The sequence below is a fragment of the Oncorhynchus masou genome, chromosome 15 (assembly GCF_036934945.1).
Source record: "Oncorhynchus masou masou isolate Uvic2021 chromosome 15, UVic_Omas_1.1, whole genome shotgun sequence".
Classification (NCBI taxonomy): Eukaryota; Metazoa; Chordata; class Actinopteri; order Salmoniformes; family Salmonidae; genus Oncorhynchus; species Oncorhynchus masou.
The window spans coordinates 7,403,148-7,423,639 of record NC_088226.1 but is presented as its reverse complement, the minus strand read 5'-3'; the positions used below and the strand labels follow the sequence as shown (position 1 = coordinate 7,423,639).

Sequence of the window (20,492 nt, the reverse complement as noted above, 5' to 3'; positions counted from 1 at the left end):
CAGAGCAGGATGGCATCGGAGTCACCCTGCCCAAGGTCCCACGCAACTTCTATGTGAACGGACACTTGCCTGCACACCACTAAGTTTAGGGTAGAGAGAGGCTGAGACCCAAAGAGAGCGGTGAGGATCAAAGCGAGAAGTGAGTGAGGATAAAAGAGAGAGCTGAGTTCGGGTGAAAGAGGAAGTGCCATGTTATCCTGATTGCTTATTGAAGCTCCTTGTTGTACATAAACTTTAGGCGAGTGGATAGCATGGTATTAGGGGAAATCTTCAAAATTATTTCAGCTCGCACTGAGACTAGATTTCCCGTCCTCTGTCTTGCAAACGCACATCACTTGAAACACCTTTAACCAGCTACGCTACCAAAAAAAAAAAGAATTTAACTTCAGTAGTGAGTTTAGCAAACTCATCTGGCTTACATTAGGATACTAATGTATCCAAAAACACTTATGGTACTAAGCTGTGTATCTACACTGTCTTCACCTGAAGTCTACACTGTCATCACCTGAAGTCTACACTGTCTTCACCTGAAGTCTACACTGTCTTCACCTGGAGTCAACACCATCTTCACCTGGAGACAACACCGTCTTCACCTGGAGTCTACACCGTCTTCACCTGAAGTCTACACTGTCTTCACCTGAAGTCTACTCCGTCTTCATCTAGAGTCTACACTGTCTTCACCTTGTCAGTTGTGCGTATCTTCTGTTGCCAGTACAGCATTGAAGTAAAGCAAATTAACTTGAAGCCATGAGATGTAGATCACATAGTGGTTGATAATGAATTTAAAACACATGTACCTTATGATCATGTAATGACCAAAAAGAGTGCCAAGCTCCACTGCCAGATATTTAAAAATGTGAGCGCTGTGATATGTTGCATCAATTTGTCTGTTATAGAAGATTCATCGAGCAAAATATTTTTGTTGATGAGATCTGAATCTTCTCAAATAACATAAAATCAAAGTACAATCATCCATTCTGGAATGGGGGTAGTCTAAAGTGACTTGTATCCAAGCCAAGCTCATTGGCCACTGTGTAGAACAGGAAACAATTAATTGCCCTTTTCCTGTCAAATGGAAATCAAACTTTTGGTTTAGTTTGAGGAGATGTCGTTCTTCTTACTGAATGATTGCTTGTTAGTACAGTTGTTACAATGCTCTACACTCCCTTGCTTCAGGGAAAAGTGCCATAAGGCGTGTCTACGTCCAGCTGTTGTAAAAAGCTGTGATTGAATTTTAGAAGTGGATTAATAGTTATAATCAGGAAATAGAGACAGCGAGAGACAGATTTCAGAGGATTTTTCCACACATTTATTGTAATTGAATTGAAGAGGATGTTTCGACATGATTCAACAGTTTCATATGAATAAATAGGCAAATAAATAAATATATCAATAAATATACTGAGGTTTGTATAAATACGTTTGAGGGTCAAGTAGGATGTGATGTTGTTCATTACGAAATCATTCCAATACAACTGGAATGTATGTAAATCTCAACAAAATAAAAAATATTGATAAATAAAAAATGAAATATAAGTTTAGTACATAGTACTTGGTTGTATATAAGAAACCGACTGTCTCTTCATTTAAAAGTCTCATGCCACTCTACATCTAATATTGTATTTCAACCTGGATAGAACATGATAGAATTCAGCCTATCAATCTTATAAATACTTATTTGGTTTGTATCTTGTAACAGTTCAGAATTCCAGACTATTCATGGAATGATTCCCCCTCTTCATTTGTTTCTGTTGAGAAAAATAAAAGATTATGTTATTACAATATAATTGCCCATGTGAAGTTGATTCAGAACTTTTTGTGAAGCTAGATAAGATAATTCCCCAAGCTCTGGATAAAGAAAGATGAAGGTCTGTGTGGTTTTACCGGGTCGGTTTACATTCTGAGGCCGTACGAGTTTATATTGTACTTACTTGGCCAGCATCTTCTCAATGACCTTCTTGACCCAAGGAGCGCTGACATCCAGACAAATCTCCTGACCGCTCTTGTTCAGAGTGGCACTGCAGGACAGACACACAGCAGAGTCAGACCATCATGAAACTTGGTAAAAACTACATTTTATTGTCAGCATTAGCAAGTGAAATTGGATGATAGTCAGTACAGTAAGCATTTGCCAGTGTAATATGACTATAGTCAGGAAGCAGCAGGACTCACATGATCTCAGTGTCTCTGCAGTGCGAGCTGGGAGGGAACATCTCCACCTTCTTAATGAGTTTACCAATGCGTCTGCTCTCCGTCTCAATGCAGCGACATCGCAGGTCCGCCCCCATGCCTCTCAGACTCATCCCTGAAAGAGGTAAGAGGTCAAGGGTCAGCGGTAGAAGGAATACACAGTTATCCACCATGATGACAAACACACTTGATTAGTTAGAGAGAGGGAAAGAGAGAGAGTCATTCACGCATGACTGTAAGTTGCTCTGGATAAAAGCGTGTGTTGAATGGCATATATAAAGTATATATATACAGTATACATTTCATATATATAGAGAGAGATGCAGATGTATTTGTATGTACAATAAGATACAAGATACAGTACAGTATATAAAGGTAAATAGTAATCCTACTGCTCATAACCATTATATTCATGTCCATTGGTGTCAATGCATTGAGTCAGAGTGATGTAGGTAATAATATAAACTCACCCTCAGTAATGGTCAGGAGGGCCAGGAGCACAACGACAAGGCTGGCTGACATTCTGATGCTCATCTTGGGGTTACAGATGATCCTACTAGAAATCCTCTAATAAAGTGTGTTGTTATCTCGCTGGTAACAAGTAAGTGTGTTATATCTTTCTCTTACTGTCAGTCCGGTTGCGAGTTCTCTTTTTTTCTTTCTCTTCTTCCTTCTCTGTCTGTGGCGAGTTTGAATCTTCCGCTGTGAGGAGAGCTGTTTTAAAGCCGAGTTCTGGAAGTGAGTCATTATGACATATGGAAGATTGTGAAATCGGGGACTTGGCTGACTGGCTGAGTGAGGCAGGGTATTTCTCCATTTTACTCCTGAGTGACAGCAGTGGTGTAAAGTACTTAAGTAAAAAGACTTTAAAGTACTACTTAAGTCTTTTTTTTCGTTTTGAATTTGTTAGTAGTTACTATCTTGTCTCATCCCTACAACTCCCGTACGGGCTTGGGAGAGACGAAGGTCGAAAGCCATGCGTCCTCTGAAACAAAACCCAACCAAGCTCCACAGCGCGCATCCAACCTGGAAGCCAGCCACACCAATGTGTCGGAGGAAACACCGTGTACCTGGTGACTTGGTTGGCGTTTGCTGTGCCCGGGCCTCCACAGGGGTTGCTAGTGTGCAATGAGACAAGGACATCCCTACTGGCCAAGCCCTCCCTAACCCGGATGACGCTAGGCCAATTGTGTATTGCCCCATGGACCTCCTGGTCGCGGCCGGCTGCGGCGGAGCCTGGGCTCGAACCCAGGGTCTCTGGTGGCACAGCTAGCACTGCAATGCAGTGCCCTAGACCACTGTGTCACCCGGGAGGCCCCCTTAAGTTATTTTTTGGGGTATTTGACAACTTTTACTTCACTACATTCCTAAAGAAAATAAGGTACTTTTTACCCCATACATTTCCCTGACACCCAAAAGTTCTCATTACATGTTGAATGCTTAGCAGGATAGGAAAAGGGTGTAATGCACACACTTATCAAGAGAACATCCCTGGTCATCTCTACTGCCTATGATCTGGCAGACTGACTAAACACAAATGTTTGTTTTGTAAATAATACCAGTGTTGGACTGTGCGCATAGCTATCTGTAATATATATTGTTTTTTTTTACAAATATAAATATTCTCGGTCTTATCCATAGTAAACTCATCATGTAGCCTACCCTACCCTCACTGTATCTGTGAGCTGTTGGCTAGAGTACATATGTCACGCCCTGGCCTTAGTTATCTTTGTTTTCTTTATTATTTTGGTTAGGTCAGGGTGTGACATGGGGGATTTATGTGTTTTGTCTTGTCTAGGTTTTTTTTGTAGATTTATGGAGTTGTGTTCTTTTAGGTGTCTTGGTAAGTCTATGGTTGCCTGGATTGGTTCTCAATCAGAGGCAGGTGTTTATCGTTGTCTCTGATTGGGAGCCATATTTAGGCAGCCATATTCTTTGGGTATTTTGTGGGTGATTGTTTCCTGTCTCAGTGTTTGTGCCACACTGTGTTTTCGGTTTTCACGGTTCTTGTTTTGTAGTTGTGTTCATGTTTAGTGTCTCTTATTAAAGAACCATGAACTATAACCACGCTGCGTTTTGGTCCGCCTCTCCTTCCCAGGAAGAAAGCTGTGACAACATGTGTCAAGACCAGAGTAGACACAGTTGCATTTGAATTTTTGTACAAAAATAGAGGCGGAGTAGAAAATGCGATTGAAACACATTGAACTTTAGATTTGTATTTGGTACATGAAAACGTAAGCGAAAAAGTAGATTTTGTGTGAACTATGTCATCGTGCACTGACTTAATAACAAGTCAGTTTGGTGGAAACACTCTTTATGCCGATTTTATAATATCGACTCCAACCCCATTCGATGCGTGGAACAGATGTGGGTGAGGCAAGGGGTGATTACATTATTTAAAAACTCACAAACACTCTGATGAAGGCCATGAGGCCAATACGTAAAGCTTATTAAAGAGCAGTGATACTATCAAGAGCAGTGTGTGGGTTCCTTCTTTTTTTCTCATAATATTTGCATGAAAATCTGTCACCAATAGGATGGAAACCGAGCTACTGATGTGGTTTTCCAAACACAAGGCTCAGTGCAAAATGGCAGTGTTCCCATTGTCTACAAAAGTTTTTCTTTATTATGTCCAAATAAACATGTCTCCAACCCTCATATTTACACACTCACAAACTGAAAATATATATGTGTACATTGTACAATCAATTGGTGTGAGAGAACCTCAAACATCACATTATTTTGTACATATCCACTCTCTACATGAATTGCAGCAGTTGGTTCCTGTTTCAGTCACCCTCACATGGGTCAGACAAAAACACTGTAATGTTCACAACTTATTTCAGTGTGGTGCCAGGACAACAACCTCTACCTCAATGTAAGCAAAACAAAGGAGCTGAACATGGGACTACAGGAAAAGGTGGACCGAACAGGCCCCATTAACATCGAAGGGGCTGTAGTGGAGCGGGTCGAGAGTTTCAAGTTCCTTGGGGTCCACATCATCAATGAACTATCATGGTCCAAACACACCAAGACAGTTGTGAAGAGGGCACGGCAACACCTGAAAAATATTTGGCATGGGACCTCAGGTCCTCAAAAAGTTCTACATCTGCACCATCGAGAGTATCCTGACCGGCTGCATCACCGCCTGGTATGGCAACTGCAAGGCATCTGACCGTAAGGCACTACAGAGGGTAGTGCGTACAGCCCAGCACATCCCTGGGGCCAAGCTTCCTGCCATCCAGGACCTATAGAATAGGCGGTGTCAGAGGAAGGCCCCAACAATTGTCAAAGACTCCAGTCACCCAAGTCATAGACTGTTCTCTCTGCTACCGTAAGGCAAGCGGTACCAGAGCTCCAAGTCTAGGACCAAAAGGCTCCTTAACAGCTTCTACCCCTAAGCCATAAGATTCCTGAACAATTAATCAAATGGCCACCCGGACTATTTACATTGACACCCCCCATTTGTTTTTACACTGCTGCTACATGCTGTCTATCATCTAAGCATGGTCACTTTACCCTTACCTACATGTACAAATGACCTGGAGTAACCTGTACCCCGCACACTGTCTCGGTACCGGTACCCCCTGTATATAGCCTTGTTATTTTATTGTTACTTTTTATCATATTTTGCATTAGTTTATTTTGTAAATATTTTCTTAACTCTTTCTTGAAATGCATTGTTGGTTAAGGGCTTGTAAGAAAGCATTTCACGTGTGTTGTATTCGGCGCATGTGACAAATACGATTTGATTTGATTGATTGACAATTGACAATGCAAGCGATGGCCGCAGTCGAAACATGATTACCTTTGATCACATGATTTTTGTCAAGTTCATGCAGTCGACATGTAGGCGCAAGTCAGACAATTAGTATCCCCATAATACAACACACTTTAAAATAGTTTGACAAGAGATAAGAATGCGGCCATTGTTTTTTTTGCTGGCCAGATCATGTGATTGGGACAAGTTTAATCACAGAAATGAATTTCAAACACATGAAAGGCACCCTCCTCCACTTTGCCTTATGCCCTTGGGCAAATCCCCGCAGCCATCTCTGTAGTCAGCCCAAATGACTAGCCAGGCAAAAGAAATTGGCAATTTAGGCACCTCAGCTCTCGTGCTTCATCAAGTTTGCGAGTGTACAATTATGTTCACTCCGTGCACGAACTGCCTTATAATTCATTTCACAATCATTGTACATCCACTAACAAAATGATGACTGAAAACACAACAGTGGTCCAATTTAAAGTTAATTCATTCTTCCCTTGCCCTGCAAGTGTCAACTCATCAGACATCAGAAGTATCCACTTCATTTGAGGGGAAAGGGTGTGTCTTTTAAGTGTTTGGAATGCAGCGCTTCTTGGTTAGTCCCAAACCACCGTCTCACTCCTACCAACTCGCTCATAGTGCCCTCTGTTGTCACTGTTGCTGACAAAACTCCAAGGGTGACTTCCAGAGAGTGGTGCTTTGGCTATTTCTTTTTACCTTTATTTGACTAGGCAAGTCAGTTAAGGACAAATTATTATTTACAATGACGGCCTACCCAATAAAGCCCCTTGAATTGAGTGGTGAGGGGATCAGTAAACCCATCAACTTCAGGACAATTGATGTTCCACTTTTAAATAATAAAATATCAGTAGGCTAACACTTAAACATTTAATTTCATAGGTATCTCATCTTTTGTGTTTGTCAAGTCTAGAAATCAGACATAAACAAATGCACGTGTTATATAATTAGTCACGCTTCTCCATTCTTTTGTGTGAAATTGCGCAAACTCAAAAATAACACTACTCCTTATGGTATTCTAATTCGCTACGAAGGCGGCAGCGTTGCAGGCTCAATAGAAGTGTCTACGGGAGGGTCTAATTGGATACTACAACACCCTCGATAAGTTTTGCTCCTTCAGTTTAGGGGCTTGTGCGTGAACACGCAAATGGAGGGGAAGGGGGTGATTTGGGATTAAAGTGTGTGTTTCAACTAGTCTACTGCCTCCATCGGATGTTCTATTGGGCAAAATCATGAAGTGATACCACACCAGGGCCTTTGAGACGGTGCTTACGATGGGAAAAGGGTGGGCAGTGGACAATGGAGGGGGCAGGATTAGACCACACTGAGGAACCGATAGTGTGAGAGGGAAATAAGTATTTACTTCAACAAAAGCATGTGTGTTTTGTTGTGATGCTGTTAGTGAGATTTCGGAGCAGAGCTGGCCCTAGCCCACATTGCATGAAATTAGTTATACAATTTCTGAATGTTCTCTCTGACACATAGCAAAATGTGTAGAATTGCAGAAAACTTGCTTTAAAATGACAATATTTCCTCTATACTCAATGGCAAAATGTATAGAATTGCAGGAAATTTACTTTAAAACATAGAAGACTTGGTCCGGCCCTGATCATACACTATATATACAAAAGTATGTGAACAGCCCTTCAAATTTGTGGATTCGGCTATTTCAGTGACGCCCGTTGCTGACAAGTGTATCAAATTGAGCACACAGCCATGCAATCTCTATAGACAAACATTGGCATTAAAATGGCCTTACTGAAGAGCTCAGTGACTTTCAACGTGGCACTGTCATAGGATGCCACCTTTCCAAGAATTCAGTTGGAATCAAATTTCGTAAAAATCGTCTGTCCTCTGTTGCAACAGTCACTACTGAGTTCCAAATTGCCTCTAGAAGCAACGTCAGCACAATAACTATTCCTCTGGAGCTTCATAAAATGGGTTTCCATGGCCGAGCAGGCGCACACAAGCCTAAGATCACCACCAAACATCGACTGGAGAGGTGTAAAGTGGACTCTGCAGCAGTGAAAACACATGTTCTGGAGTAATGAATCACACTTCACCATCTGGCAATCTGACGGACAAATCTGGGTTTGATGGATACCAGGAGAACGCTACCTGCCCGAATGCATAGTGCCAACTGTAAAGCGTGAGTAATTGTCAAAATTACATTTTGTTTCGTGTAAAGCTTCAGTCTGTTGTATTTTGTTTCATTTTTGAATTGTAACTTATCTGTTGATATGACATTTCTCCCAGTGCAGTATGTGTAAGATGAGGATCTACTGTTCCATGTGGGGTTAGGGATCACGTGGACAGTGTGTTTGTAAGTACTCATATTTGTTTATGACATTTATTTAGTTTTTCATGCACAGTATCATTAGGTTTATGGACATCTTGTACCCAGATATTTGAAATATTAGAAAGTCCATTCTAACTATGAACATTGTGGTATCTGTATTTTCTTGTTTTTCTATAGAAAGCAGAGCCACTACCGTCTATGCATTTCACTTATTGCACTCAGATTGTTTTTATGCACTTTACTAACAGATTTATTTCACTTGATTGTGATTTAGAATTAACTTTACTTTATGGTGACTTCATCTTGCGGTGATTTCCCTCCTACATTATCCTATTTTAAATGTAAGCTTTGACAGAATCAACAACCCCAAATTAGTTTGTGTCCTGTGCTGGGTTTACTTTTTCCAGGCTACATAAATACAAGTTCAATCTGTACTTCAATGCGCATCTGGTGTGCATTATAAAAAGAGGAAGAAAGAGGTGGCGAGAAGTGTAAAAGACAAAGGGAAAGAGGTAAGAACAGAGGAGAAGACGCCATATGATTAATGGATCACAGTGCTACCCTAATGTTCTCTCAGTTCATCACAATTACATAATAGTGTTTCTAGTGGTGTCTCCTAACCAGCATTTGGCTCCCAGTCGACCTGAAGGTTATCTTAAGAGCAGGTGAGGTGGCGATGATACAACTGGGGATTGGCATCCTCTCTCACATCAAAACATACCTGCAGACGAGAGACAGATGGGGAGCGAGATATAGCATGTTTATGCTTTGTGTTTTTATTCTGACACTGTCAGTCATCATAATCATCAGGAGGTGAAATGCAAAACTGACCTTAGATCATTAACTCTGCGACTACTAAATCTCTATCTGTATTTCAATGTAAAGCATCTCGCTAATAATACTTCCTGTTGACCCGACCAAGTGACCTCTTATCATGCGGTGTTCTCTATGTAGCCAGTTCAGGTGCAGAAGGGTTTCACCGACACAGCTGATATAACCTCTTGGATTTTGGTAGAAGAAGAGAGAGGGGTGAAGTGAAGGAGAGAGACTGTTATTGAGAAAATAAGGTAGTTAAAGAGGCAGTGTTAAACAGTAATCTGTGTGTGTGGCCTCACCTGGTGTCCACACCAAGTGGCAGCAGACTATTTTATCTTGAAAAACAAGCACAGACACATGAGGACAAATAATATAGAGTAGTTGTAGAAATAATTAAGTGTCTTGCTATTCTCCATGGTTGGCTCTCTTGCCTATTCTTTGAAGGTGGTAGGAGCCATAGTTATCCACCTGAGCCTGCTTACCACACAACACAATCCATCAATCAGATTGATACATGAGTGTGTAGGTGTGGGTTATAAGGTGTCTAATTGTTCAATTTGTTTTCAATAAAAATGGCCTGTTTTGTTTTTGTACATACATCACACCCTTCCTTACCTAAACAGCACCCTGACCTGAGAAGTAGAAATCAAAGGGAGAGAAACTGGGAAATTAATAACTGCAGTTGACATAGCTACATACATGGAATAATACTCTTATTGCAATGTGGATGGCTCTTAAAAAAGCCTTTGGTTGTGCATCGTGTAGTCTATGGTGTTGCCTGGGAACATCACCCTCTTCAAAGAAGTAGGAGGTGAAGATCTCCCGCACACATATTGCCTCTCTTGCTGCCTCCTGAATTCCTCCAGGAGGCAGTCGCAGATAGCCCTGGTCACCGAAAGGTATCTGTAGGAATATGGAAGATAATGTCATTATTCAACTTTTACATCACCAGGTCATTGTGGATTACTAAAGTGTAATATCACTTATAACAAATCATGATAACATTGGATAGATAGATGCACACACACACACACAGGTAGCATGTGACAATTGAGAACCATATCAGTCCAAACACAGAAACAGACAAACTAGACACACAACATAGAATGCCCACTCAGATCACACCCTGACCAAACAAAACATATAAACATACAAAGCAAACTATGGTCAGGGTGTGACAAGACCGCACTGAATATTATGTTACTATTATCTCCATCCTCACTTTTAGGGACTGGAACTACACAAATGTACATGCCCTATCCAGAATAACCTTCTCTCTCACTTTGACAGTTGGGGCTGCTATCCTTTCACCCTCCTTCATGGCTGTTTGCTAGCTACCTGCAATTTACCGTGTACTAGTGTACACAATCCATGACACATGCAGTGCATCACTCTGAGGGTTTTTGCGCTGCACTCACTAACTGACCAATACAATAACGTTCTCACCCCCCACACACACACTGATCCAATGAAATTACAGATTTCTCGACACACACACACAGGCATTACGCTACACCCACAATAACATCTGCAAAATATGTGTATGTGACCAATAAACATTTGATTTGACACACTGCTTCAATAAACATTTCATTCTGCCACATGATTTTGTTTAAAATGTGACACGTCCAATCAGATAATACAGATCTTCTTCTGACAGCTAGCTTGATTGACAGCTAATTATGCAGATGTGTTCTGCAAGCATTGCACATGTGGATAGTTAGCTGTCATTTAACTCATGTAGGCTCGCTGTCAGAGTAAAATCATGGACAAGTTTTTAAAACGTGTAGCTCCCTCTTCATCTACTGCTGCTTCCAATGTCAACAACAAGGCAGACAACCCAGTCCCTGTCAAGAAGAGAAAATACCACCCAGACTTCATCAAATATGGTTTTACATATATAGAAAGTCAGGGTGAGTTTGGACCAGTGGAGGCAGGTGACTTGAAAAATTGAGGAGGATGGGAGACACACGGTATAGGCGCGGAACGCACAGAGACAACAAAGTGTGTTTCAAATACTAATTATTTTAACCTAAAGAATTTAATAAAGATATTTATAGTACAATATTATGGGGAATGGGAATGAGAGGGCTACATACAGTGTTGGAAAGGGATCACAGCAGTGATTGTATGAGGCATGAGTTGTTCAGAGGCTTGACCAGTGCAGGACAGGATTTGACTGGGAAGACAAAAAAATAAATAGTACACTACACAGTTAGACAAAAGAGCTAAGAATGAGTTAGTCCAAGTAAGAAGTAAAATCATTGATGTGTAATCATGTGATTTTGTTTGTATGTGATTGACTCTGCATACAATAATTAGAGAAAATTGATAGGGGTACTCACAGTGCTTGGAGGGGAAACATTCAATGTGCCAGTGGATGAGCGGGCACATGAGATGTGGCTTCAGTTCATGTCAGGAGAAAGTTGACAATGGTAGTAGAGTGGAGTAGTCATCACCTCTTAATCAGGGAACTGTAGGTGACTTAGCTGTACGTACAAATAGCAGATACATTTCACTACAGCTGCGCTATCGTAGGTTTGGACAACAAGTTTCTCTATGAAGATAAACTCAGACATCTCAAAATTCAGTAAGTCAAACACAGACTGCACATCTCGCACACTTGACACATTAAAGTAGCCCAAGAAACATTACTGAATAAAGCCCTGATCATCCATATACCTGACAACTGCAAGCAGACTGTTGGCGCCATAGGTCCCAGAGTGGTGGGGCAAGTTTAACCCCCTGGGGCGTGAAGTTTTTCCTTATATGTTAACCTAACTAGGAAAACTCTATAAGGTATGACAGTGATTAATCAGTTGTAAAAAGGTTTTATATGTGCTATGATGGGCCCAGTTGTTCCTAATCAGGTCACATGTTGGTTTTTTTATCCTGAAAAAAAAACTCCTGGCCCTGGGTGGATGAAAACCCTGTGAAACTGCAGCTACCTTATAGTTATTCATGTTAATTGTATTTAGACTAGATTATGAGGGGGATTTCTTCTACCCAGACACAGAGACAACAATTTATAGACGATAGAACTCACAGGGCTGACCTTGCTATATGCATGTTTGCATCATGCAGGCCTATGCAACTGTAGGCCTCATAAAACATTTATTCACATCTGTCATCAGTATTATTTGAGGATTAATTCCAGTTAATAATTTGGGATTAAAAATGTATAGGCAGCCTAACCAGCCCAATTTTTAATACAAACTAAATTTGATCACATTCACATTTTCTCATGACACACAATGGACTATAAATATAAAACATTACCAATTAGTTTACCCTGACCAGATGGACAGGGCGCATAGGCTGTAAGTAGCCTACAGTTGATCAGATTGAAAAATAATCTTGTTTTCATCTCATGCAGCATATCAAATTTGTTTGGGTGTAGCCTAGGCTACTGCAACATTTAGGGGCGGCAGGGTAGCCTGACGGTTAGAGTGCTGGACAAGTAACTGAAAGGTTGCAAGTTCAAATCCCCGAGCTGACAAGGTACAAATCAGTCATTCTGCCCCTGAACAGACAGTTAACCCACTGTTCCTAGGCCGTTGTTGAAAATAAGAATTTGTTCATAACTGACTTGCTGAGTAAAATAAAGGTAAAAAAATAAATACTTTTATGTCATCAGTTTTTGCTTGTGTCTGTAGTTACCCTTGTTGGCGGAACTTTCCCACTGGTCACATCCTCTTAAAGCAAATTATTCCATGCCCAAAGGCGCAGTGGTGTTGATAAACCACTTAAGAACATCCCTTTTTCTTCTTACTTCTCGTTGTGTTTGAATATGCAGACCTTCGTCATAATCAATGCAGATTTTTCCCAGAAGCTTGAATCTGATATGGGCATTTTTATGCTTCCTGCTTTTTTTTAGCTGAATGATCGATGGTCTTTGGGTCACTGTACCCACCTTTCGACCAAGGCTCAACCTTTCCATAAAGCAGGCATTGCCAGTACTTTTGATACTGGTTGGTGTTGAATGCCCTCACCTTTTTATCCTTCTTCATGAAACAGATCTCAGGCAGAGGTCGACCCTCGCTTTTAATGTGCACCTTTTCTGTGTACCCCAGAGAATGAAAGGGATTCTTTACACAGAGAACCCCCATAGTTCTCTGTGGAACAATCCCAATACAACACACTTGGTTCATTCCCTGATCCTAATTTTATGATTGGATGGACAACATGTCAGTTCATACTGCAAAAGCTTTGATTGGTTGGAGGACATCCTGCGGAAGTCGTCATAATTACCATGTATGTCTATGGAAGGGGGTGATGTCTACGAGCCTCCTAGGTTTTGTATTGAAGTCTATGTAGCCAGAGGAGGATAGAGGCGACAGTAGCTGTCCTCCCGCTACACAATGGTTCTACCCCAGACAGTGCTGTTGAAGTTACTGTAGACCTTCATTGCAAAACAGTGTATTTTAGTCAAATATTTGGTGACATATGAATATATTTAGTATAGTTTTATTAAAAAAGGATCACTTTTTTTAATGTTTCACTAATTGTATTTTTATGGAATTTCATTGAGGAGGATGGCCCTCCTCTTCCTCCTCTGAGGAACCTCCGCTGGTGTAGCCCGAAGTGGGTCCTATGCAATGAGCTGTTAGCTAATGAGAGCATGAAACCTTCCAAAATGAAAAGGCATCTGGGCACCAAGCATCCAAGCCATAAAGACAGACAGCTGACTTTTTTAAAGGAAATGTCAATATCTGGAGGCCTCACAAGAGTCATTGAACAAGGTATGCACAGTACAAGAAAAGTCACTTTGCGCATCATACCTTTTGGCCCAGCATATTGCTAAGCGCAAAAAAAGTCCACACCAGCGCAGAGGATCTCATACTCCCTGCTGCGATTGATATGTGCACTGAAATTGTGGGATAGTCAGCCGCCAGCAAATTTAAAACCATACCCCTATCCAATGACACCATGAGTAGGAGAATCCAGGACATGTCTGAGGACATATCGTGTCAGACATCATAGTGAAATACTGCAAATGGCCATTACGCACTGCAGCTTGATGAATCCACAGATGTGGCTAACCATGCAATTCTAATGGTCTATGTCAGACACGCCTGGGATAATAATTTGAGGAGCAATTCCTTTTTAGTGCTGATTTGCCCATCACCACTACGGATTAGTAAAGCTGATCCTGGAGAGAGCACCGAGTGCTACGTGGATTAGTAAAGCTGATCCTGGAGAGAGCACCGAGTGCTACGTGGATTAGTAAAGCTGATCCTGGAGAGAGCACCGAGTGCTACGTGGATTAGTAAAGCTGATCCTGGAGAGAGCACCGAGTGCTACGTGGATTAGTAAAGCTGATCCTGGAGAGAGCACCGAGTGCTACGTGGATTAGTAAAGCTGATCCTGGAGAGAGCACCGAGTGCTACGTGGATTAGTAAAGCTGATCCTGGAGAGAGCACCGAGTGCTACGTGGAACCACTGCTTCCTACACAGGGAGGCTTTGGTAGCAAAGGTGTGATCAAGTGTATCAGATCATGTTTACCATTTGGGCAAATCATGTTTCTTTACAGACTCACGTCATGTGCGCGAGCGTTGAAAAATACATTTAGAAATCTATATTATTCAATTATTGCACCCACACTGCTCATGCGTGCCAACGAGTATCTGCGTTGCAAAGGGCTAAAATAGAAGTCAGTTCTATTTGTGACACAGATCGCGCTGCAAGTCCTGCCTCTCCCATCTCCTCATTGGTTTATAGAAGCAGGTACCCACGTGTCATCTCCTCATTGGTTATACCGACATGGGTGATTGAAAGATGAACAAGATCAGTGGCGGTAATGCACCTAATTTATGAAAGTTGCCAATCAAAATATCAAAAATCAACAACAAAAAAAATCACATTTATTTATATAGCCCTTCGTACATCAGCTGATATCTCAAAGTGCTGTAGAGAAACCCAGCCTAAAACCCCAAACAGCAAGCAATGCAGGTGTAGAAGCACGGTGGCTAGGAAAAACTCCCTAGAAAGGCCAAAACCTAGGAAGAAACCTAGAGAGGAACCAGGCTATGTGGGGTGGCCAGTCCTCTTCTGGCTGTGCCGGGTGGAGATTATAACAGAACATGGCCAGATGTTCGAATGTTCATAAATTACCAGCATGGTCGAATAATAATAAGAGAGAGAGAGAGAAAGAACGAGAGAAAGAGAGAATTAGAGAGAGCACACTTAAATTCACACAGGATACCTAATAGGACAGGAGAAGTACTCCAGATATAACAAACTGACCCTAGCCCCCCGACACATAAACTACTGCAGCATAAATACTGGAGGCTGAGACAGGAGGGGTCAGGAGACACTGTGACCCCATCCGAGGACACCCCCGGACAGGGCCAAACAGGAAGGATATAACCCCACCCACTTTGCCAAAGCACAGCCCCCACACCACTAGAGGGATATCTTCAACCACCAACTTACCATCCTGAGACAAGGCTGAGTATAGCCCACAAAGATCTCCGCCACGGAGAAATATAAAGTCAAGAGAAGAAAAAGTCAAGAGAAGAAAAAGCCTAGAAGGAGGAGTGATGACTAGAAACGATTCAGTTGACCGTTTTATGTGTGGATTAATTGTCGGAGTAGAGGACCTTGTGTATTTCAGGTAAAATAACAACTCGTTTATATCTCAGGACAAATTAGCTAGCAACAGCAAGCTGTGCATTGCATTTTAGAAGCGGAGTAATGGTTATATACAGGAAATAGAGACAGCGAGAGACGGATTTCAGAGTTGTTTTTTTTACACATTTATTGTAATTGAATTAAATTGGAAGTTTCAACATGATTCAACAGTTTAACATGAATAAATAGGCAACTAAATAAATATATCAATAAATATACTGAGGTTTGCATGAATACATTCGTTTGAGGGTCAAGTAGGATGTGACGTTATTCATTACGAAATCATTCCAATACAACCGGAATGCATGTAAATCTCATAATTTTGATTATAACAATGAAAGAAAAACACTTTATAAATACAAATCAAATATAAGTTTTAGTACATAGTACTTGGTTGTATATAAGAAACCGACTGTCTTTTCACTTAAAACAGTCTCATGCCACTCTACATCTAATATTGTATTTCAACCTGGATAGAACATGATAGAATTCAGCCTATCAATCGTATAAATACTTATTTGGTTTGTATCTTGTAACAGTTCAGAATCCCAGACTATTCATGGGATGATTCCCCCTCTTCATTTGTTGCTGTTGAGGAAAATAAAAGACTGCGTTATTACATTATAATCAACAATGTCAAGTTGATTCAGAACTTTTTGTGAAGCTAGATAAGATAATTCCCCAAGCTTAGGATAATGAAAATTTAAGAAAATGTCACTTGAACCTAGACATATTTCTGTCAGGTGAAGCAAGTCATGCTGTATTTGCTGTATATGCTGTATGTATGACATCATTTTGTCCAATCAAACTCTTAAATGACAGTCATCCTATCTGTGTGGTTTTACCAGGTCGGTTTACATTCTGAGGCCGTACGAGTTTATATTGTACTTACTTGGCCAGCATCTTCTCAATGACCTTCTTGACCCAAGGAGCGCTGACATCCAGACAAATCTCCTGACCGCTCTTGTTCAGAGTGGCACTGCAGGACAGACACACAGCAGAGTCAGACCATCATGAAACTTGGTAAAAACTACATTTTATTGTCAGCATTAGCAAGTGAAATTGGATGATAGTCAGGGAGTAGGGCTGACTAATTGAAGTTATATATTTTTAAGTTAACGTTATATAGTAACCACATTTAATGTCAACATCATATAATAACCATATTTTACAGTAAGCATTTGCCAGTGTAATATGACTATAGTCAGGAAGCAGCAGGACTCACATGATCTCAGTGTCTCTGCAGTGCGAGCTGGGAGGGAACATCTCCACCTTCTTAATGAGTTTACCAATGCGTCTGCTCTCCGTCTCAATGCAGCGACATCGCAGGTCTGCCCCCATGCCTCTCAGACTCATCCCTGAAAGAGGTAAGAGGTCAAGGGTCAGCGGTAGAAGGAATACACAGTTATCCACCATGATGACAAACACACTTGATTAGTTAGAGAGAGGGAAAGAGAGAGAGTCATTCACGCATGACTGTAAGTTGCTCTGGATAAAAGCGTGTGTTGAATGGCATATATAAAGTATATATACAGTATATATTTCATATATATAGAGAGAGATGCAGATGTATTTGTATGTACAATAAGATACAAGATACAGTACAGTATATAAAGGTAAATAGTAATCCTACTGCTCATAACTATTATATTCATGTCCATTGGTGTCAATGCATTGAGTCAGAGTGATGCAGGTAATAATATAAACTCACCCTCAGTAATGGTCAGGAGGGCCAGGAGCACAACGACAAGGCTGGCTGACATTCTGATGCTCATCTTGGGGTTACAGATGATCCTACTAGAAATCCACTAATAAAGTCTAAGGTTGTTATCTAGCTGGTAAAAGGTACTGTAAAGTATGTTATTGTTATATCTTTCTCTCTTTGTCAGTCCAGTTGCGAGTTCCTTCTTTCTTTCCTTCCTTCTCTATCTGTGGTGAGTTCGAATCTGCCGCTGTGAGAAGAAAACCGCCTTGTCTGCCACTGTGGGGAGAGAGCTGTTTTAAAGCCGAGTCCTGGGAGTGAGTCATTGTGGCATATGGAAGATTGTGAAATCTGGGATTTGGCTGACTTTGAGGGCTTATTGAGATAGGGAATTTCACACTTTAACTCATGAGTGACAGCAAGACACATTGACTTGATACCGGTACCCCCTGTATATAGCCTCATTATTGTTATTTTATTGTATTACTTATTTATAGATTTTAGTTTTTACTTTAGTTTATTGAGTAAATATTTTCTTAACTCTATTTTCTTAAAACTGCATTGTTGGTTAAGGGCTTGTTGATTTTGATTTATCAACAGCTTTCTCATGTAACAACCTCTGTCACATCATACAGATGGAATAATGCCAAGTTAAAGTGTTATGAAATTTTATGAAACACTTGAGTTTTGAATGCATTGATGGTTCTTTACTAAACAGATGTATTTAGTAATGAGTAAAGTGCACAGCGCTATATTGCTCACTGAAACTTTGTATTAACACATTTAAGATAAGTACATTGGAATCATAACTGACATCGACTAATAGAACATTTCCAATGCAACCTCGCTGTGGACAAATGGCTGAAATATGCGTATTGTGTCACAAGACATTCGTCACACAGGATGGAACGTTTCAACAAATAATCATCATCGCCCGTGATTAGGCTCAACAGACCACAAAACTTCTGAACCTAACTATGATATGAGGGCCAGTAGTTTACCCTGACAGCCTGGCCACAGACCCTATTCATTTAATTCTAGCATTGAGAGGGGCACGATATACTGTATGTTCGCTCACCTACTGTATTATGGGGAGTTTCAATGAAGACATAGTAGGGAAAAGCAGGCAGACAACACAATGCTTGAATTTCATCCAATTTAATTAAATTCAATAATCTTTAATTAAAAGAACTACATTTTATTGCAAGTAGGGCTACTTTACACAACCCGGGCCTCTAAAGCTGACTGATGTTTTATTTACAAAAATAGGCCTGCCTAATAACACTTTAAATCATCATCTCTGTGCATGCTTTACACAGAGTATAGAAAACATTATGAACTCCCGCTCTTTCCATGATATAGATTGACCAGGTGAATCTAGGTGAAATCTATGATCCCTTATTGATGTCACTTAATAAATCCACTTAAAATCAGTGTAGATGAAGGAGAGGAGACAGGTTAAAGAAGGATTTTAAAGCCTTGAGACAATTGAGACATGGATTGCGTGTGTATGCCATTCAGAGGGTGAATGGGCAAGACAAAAGATTTAAGTGCCTTTGAACGGGGTATGGATATAGATGCAAGGCGCACCAATTTGTGTCAAGAACTGCAACACTGCTGGGTTTTTCACACTCAACAGTTTCCTGTGTGTTTCAATAATTGTCCACCACCCAAAGGACATCCAGCCAACTTGAAACAACTGTGGAAAACATTGGAGTCAACATGGTCCAGTATCCCTGTGGAACACTTTCGACACCTTCAGGAGTCTATGCCTCGATTAATTGAGGGTGTTCTGAGGGCAAAAGGGGGGGTTCCTAATCTTTGGTATACTCAGTCTATATCACAATCTCTGTCCACACTTTAAATATAATGTTCTGTTATAAACATGACATTCACTAAAACAGGAAGTGACAAACAATACAATAGAAGCAAACATTGTGTAACTGAAATTACATTCCTCCAGACTGGCAGGGTGCCAGAGTTTGCCGTGGGAACTACACACATGAAAAGAATTCAACGTGAACCAACACATCTGGCCCGTACAACTACGACATCACACCACATATGACCATTCAGCCCCATCTATGAGAGGAAGTGTGTCTTTAAACGAAATGTAATAAGATTGATGGAGTATTTTGTATAAACTCAGTAAAAAAAGAAATGTCCCTTTTTCAGGACCCTGTCTTTCAAAGATAATTCTTTAAAATCGAAATACCTTCACAGATCTTCATTGTAAAGGGTTGTAAACACTGTTTCCCATGCTTGTTCAATGAACCATACACAATTAAGGAACATGCACCTGTGGAACAGTCGTTAAGACACGAACAGCTTACAGACGGTAGGCAATTAAGGTCAAAGTTATGAAAACTTAGGACACTAAAGAGGCCTTTCTACTGACTCTGAAAAACACCAAAAGAAAGATGCCCAGGGTCCCTGCTCATCTGCGTGAACGTGCCTTAGTCATGCTGCAAGGAGGCATGAGGACAGAAAATGTGGCCAGGGCAATATATTCCAATGTCCGTACTGTGAGAAACCTAAGACAGCGCTACAGGGAGACAGGACGGACAGCTGATCGTCCTCGCAGTGGCAGACCACGTTTAACAACACCTGCACAGGATTGGTACATCCGAACATCACACCTGCGGTACAGGATGGCAACAACAACTGCCCGAGGTACACCAGGAACGCACAATCCCTCCATCAGTGCTCAGACTGTCTGCAATTGGCTGAGAGAGGCTGGACTGAGGGCTTGTAGGCCTGTTGTAAGGCAGGTCCTCACCAGACATCACCGGCCACAACATCGACCATGGGCACAAACTCACCGTCGCTGGACCAGACAATAAAGGCAAAAAGTGATCTTCACTGACGAGTCGCGGCTTTGTCTCACCATGGGTGATGGTCGGATTCGCGTTTATCGTCGAAGGCATGAGCGTTACACTGAGGCCTGTACTCTGGAGCTAGATCGATTTGGATGGGGAAGGTCCGTCATGGTCTGGGGCGGTGTGTCACAGCATCATTGGACTGAGCTTGATGTCATTTCAGGCAATCTCAACGCTGTGCGTTA

The 20,492-nt window shown here is 41.2% G+C and overlaps 2 protein-coding genes across 2 annotated transcripts; both read right to left on the bottom strand.

The window, feature by feature from the left end:
- Positions 1-1,280: 1,280 nt before the first annotated feature.
- On the bottom strand, positions 1,281-2,885 carry LOC135554961 (interleukin-8-like). Its single transcript, XM_064987345.1, has 4 exons — positions 2,661-2,885; positions 2,173-2,305; positions 1,932-2,018; positions 1,281-1,748 (listed from the first exon to the last, which is right to left on the bottom strand). Exons 1-4 carry the CDS (start codon positions 2,722-2,724, stop codon positions 1,739-1,741), a joined length of 294 nt encoding a protein of 97 aa, XP_064843417.1. The 5' UTR covers positions 2,725-2,885; the 3' UTR covers positions 1,281-1,738.
- Positions 2,886-15,845: 12,960 nt separating this feature from the next.
- On the bottom strand, positions 15,846-17,711 carry LOC135554960 (permeability factor 2-like). Its single transcript, XM_064987343.1, has 4 exons — positions 17,438-17,711; positions 16,952-17,084; positions 16,619-16,705; positions 15,846-16,314 (listed from the first exon to the last, which is right to left on the bottom strand). The coding sequence occupies exons 1-4, from the start codon at positions 17,499-17,501 to the stop codon at positions 16,305-16,307; spliced, it is 294 nt and encodes a 97-aa protein (XP_064843415.1). The 5' UTR covers positions 17,502-17,711; the 3' UTR covers positions 15,846-16,304.
- Positions 17,712-20,492: the final 2,781 nt, after the last annotated feature.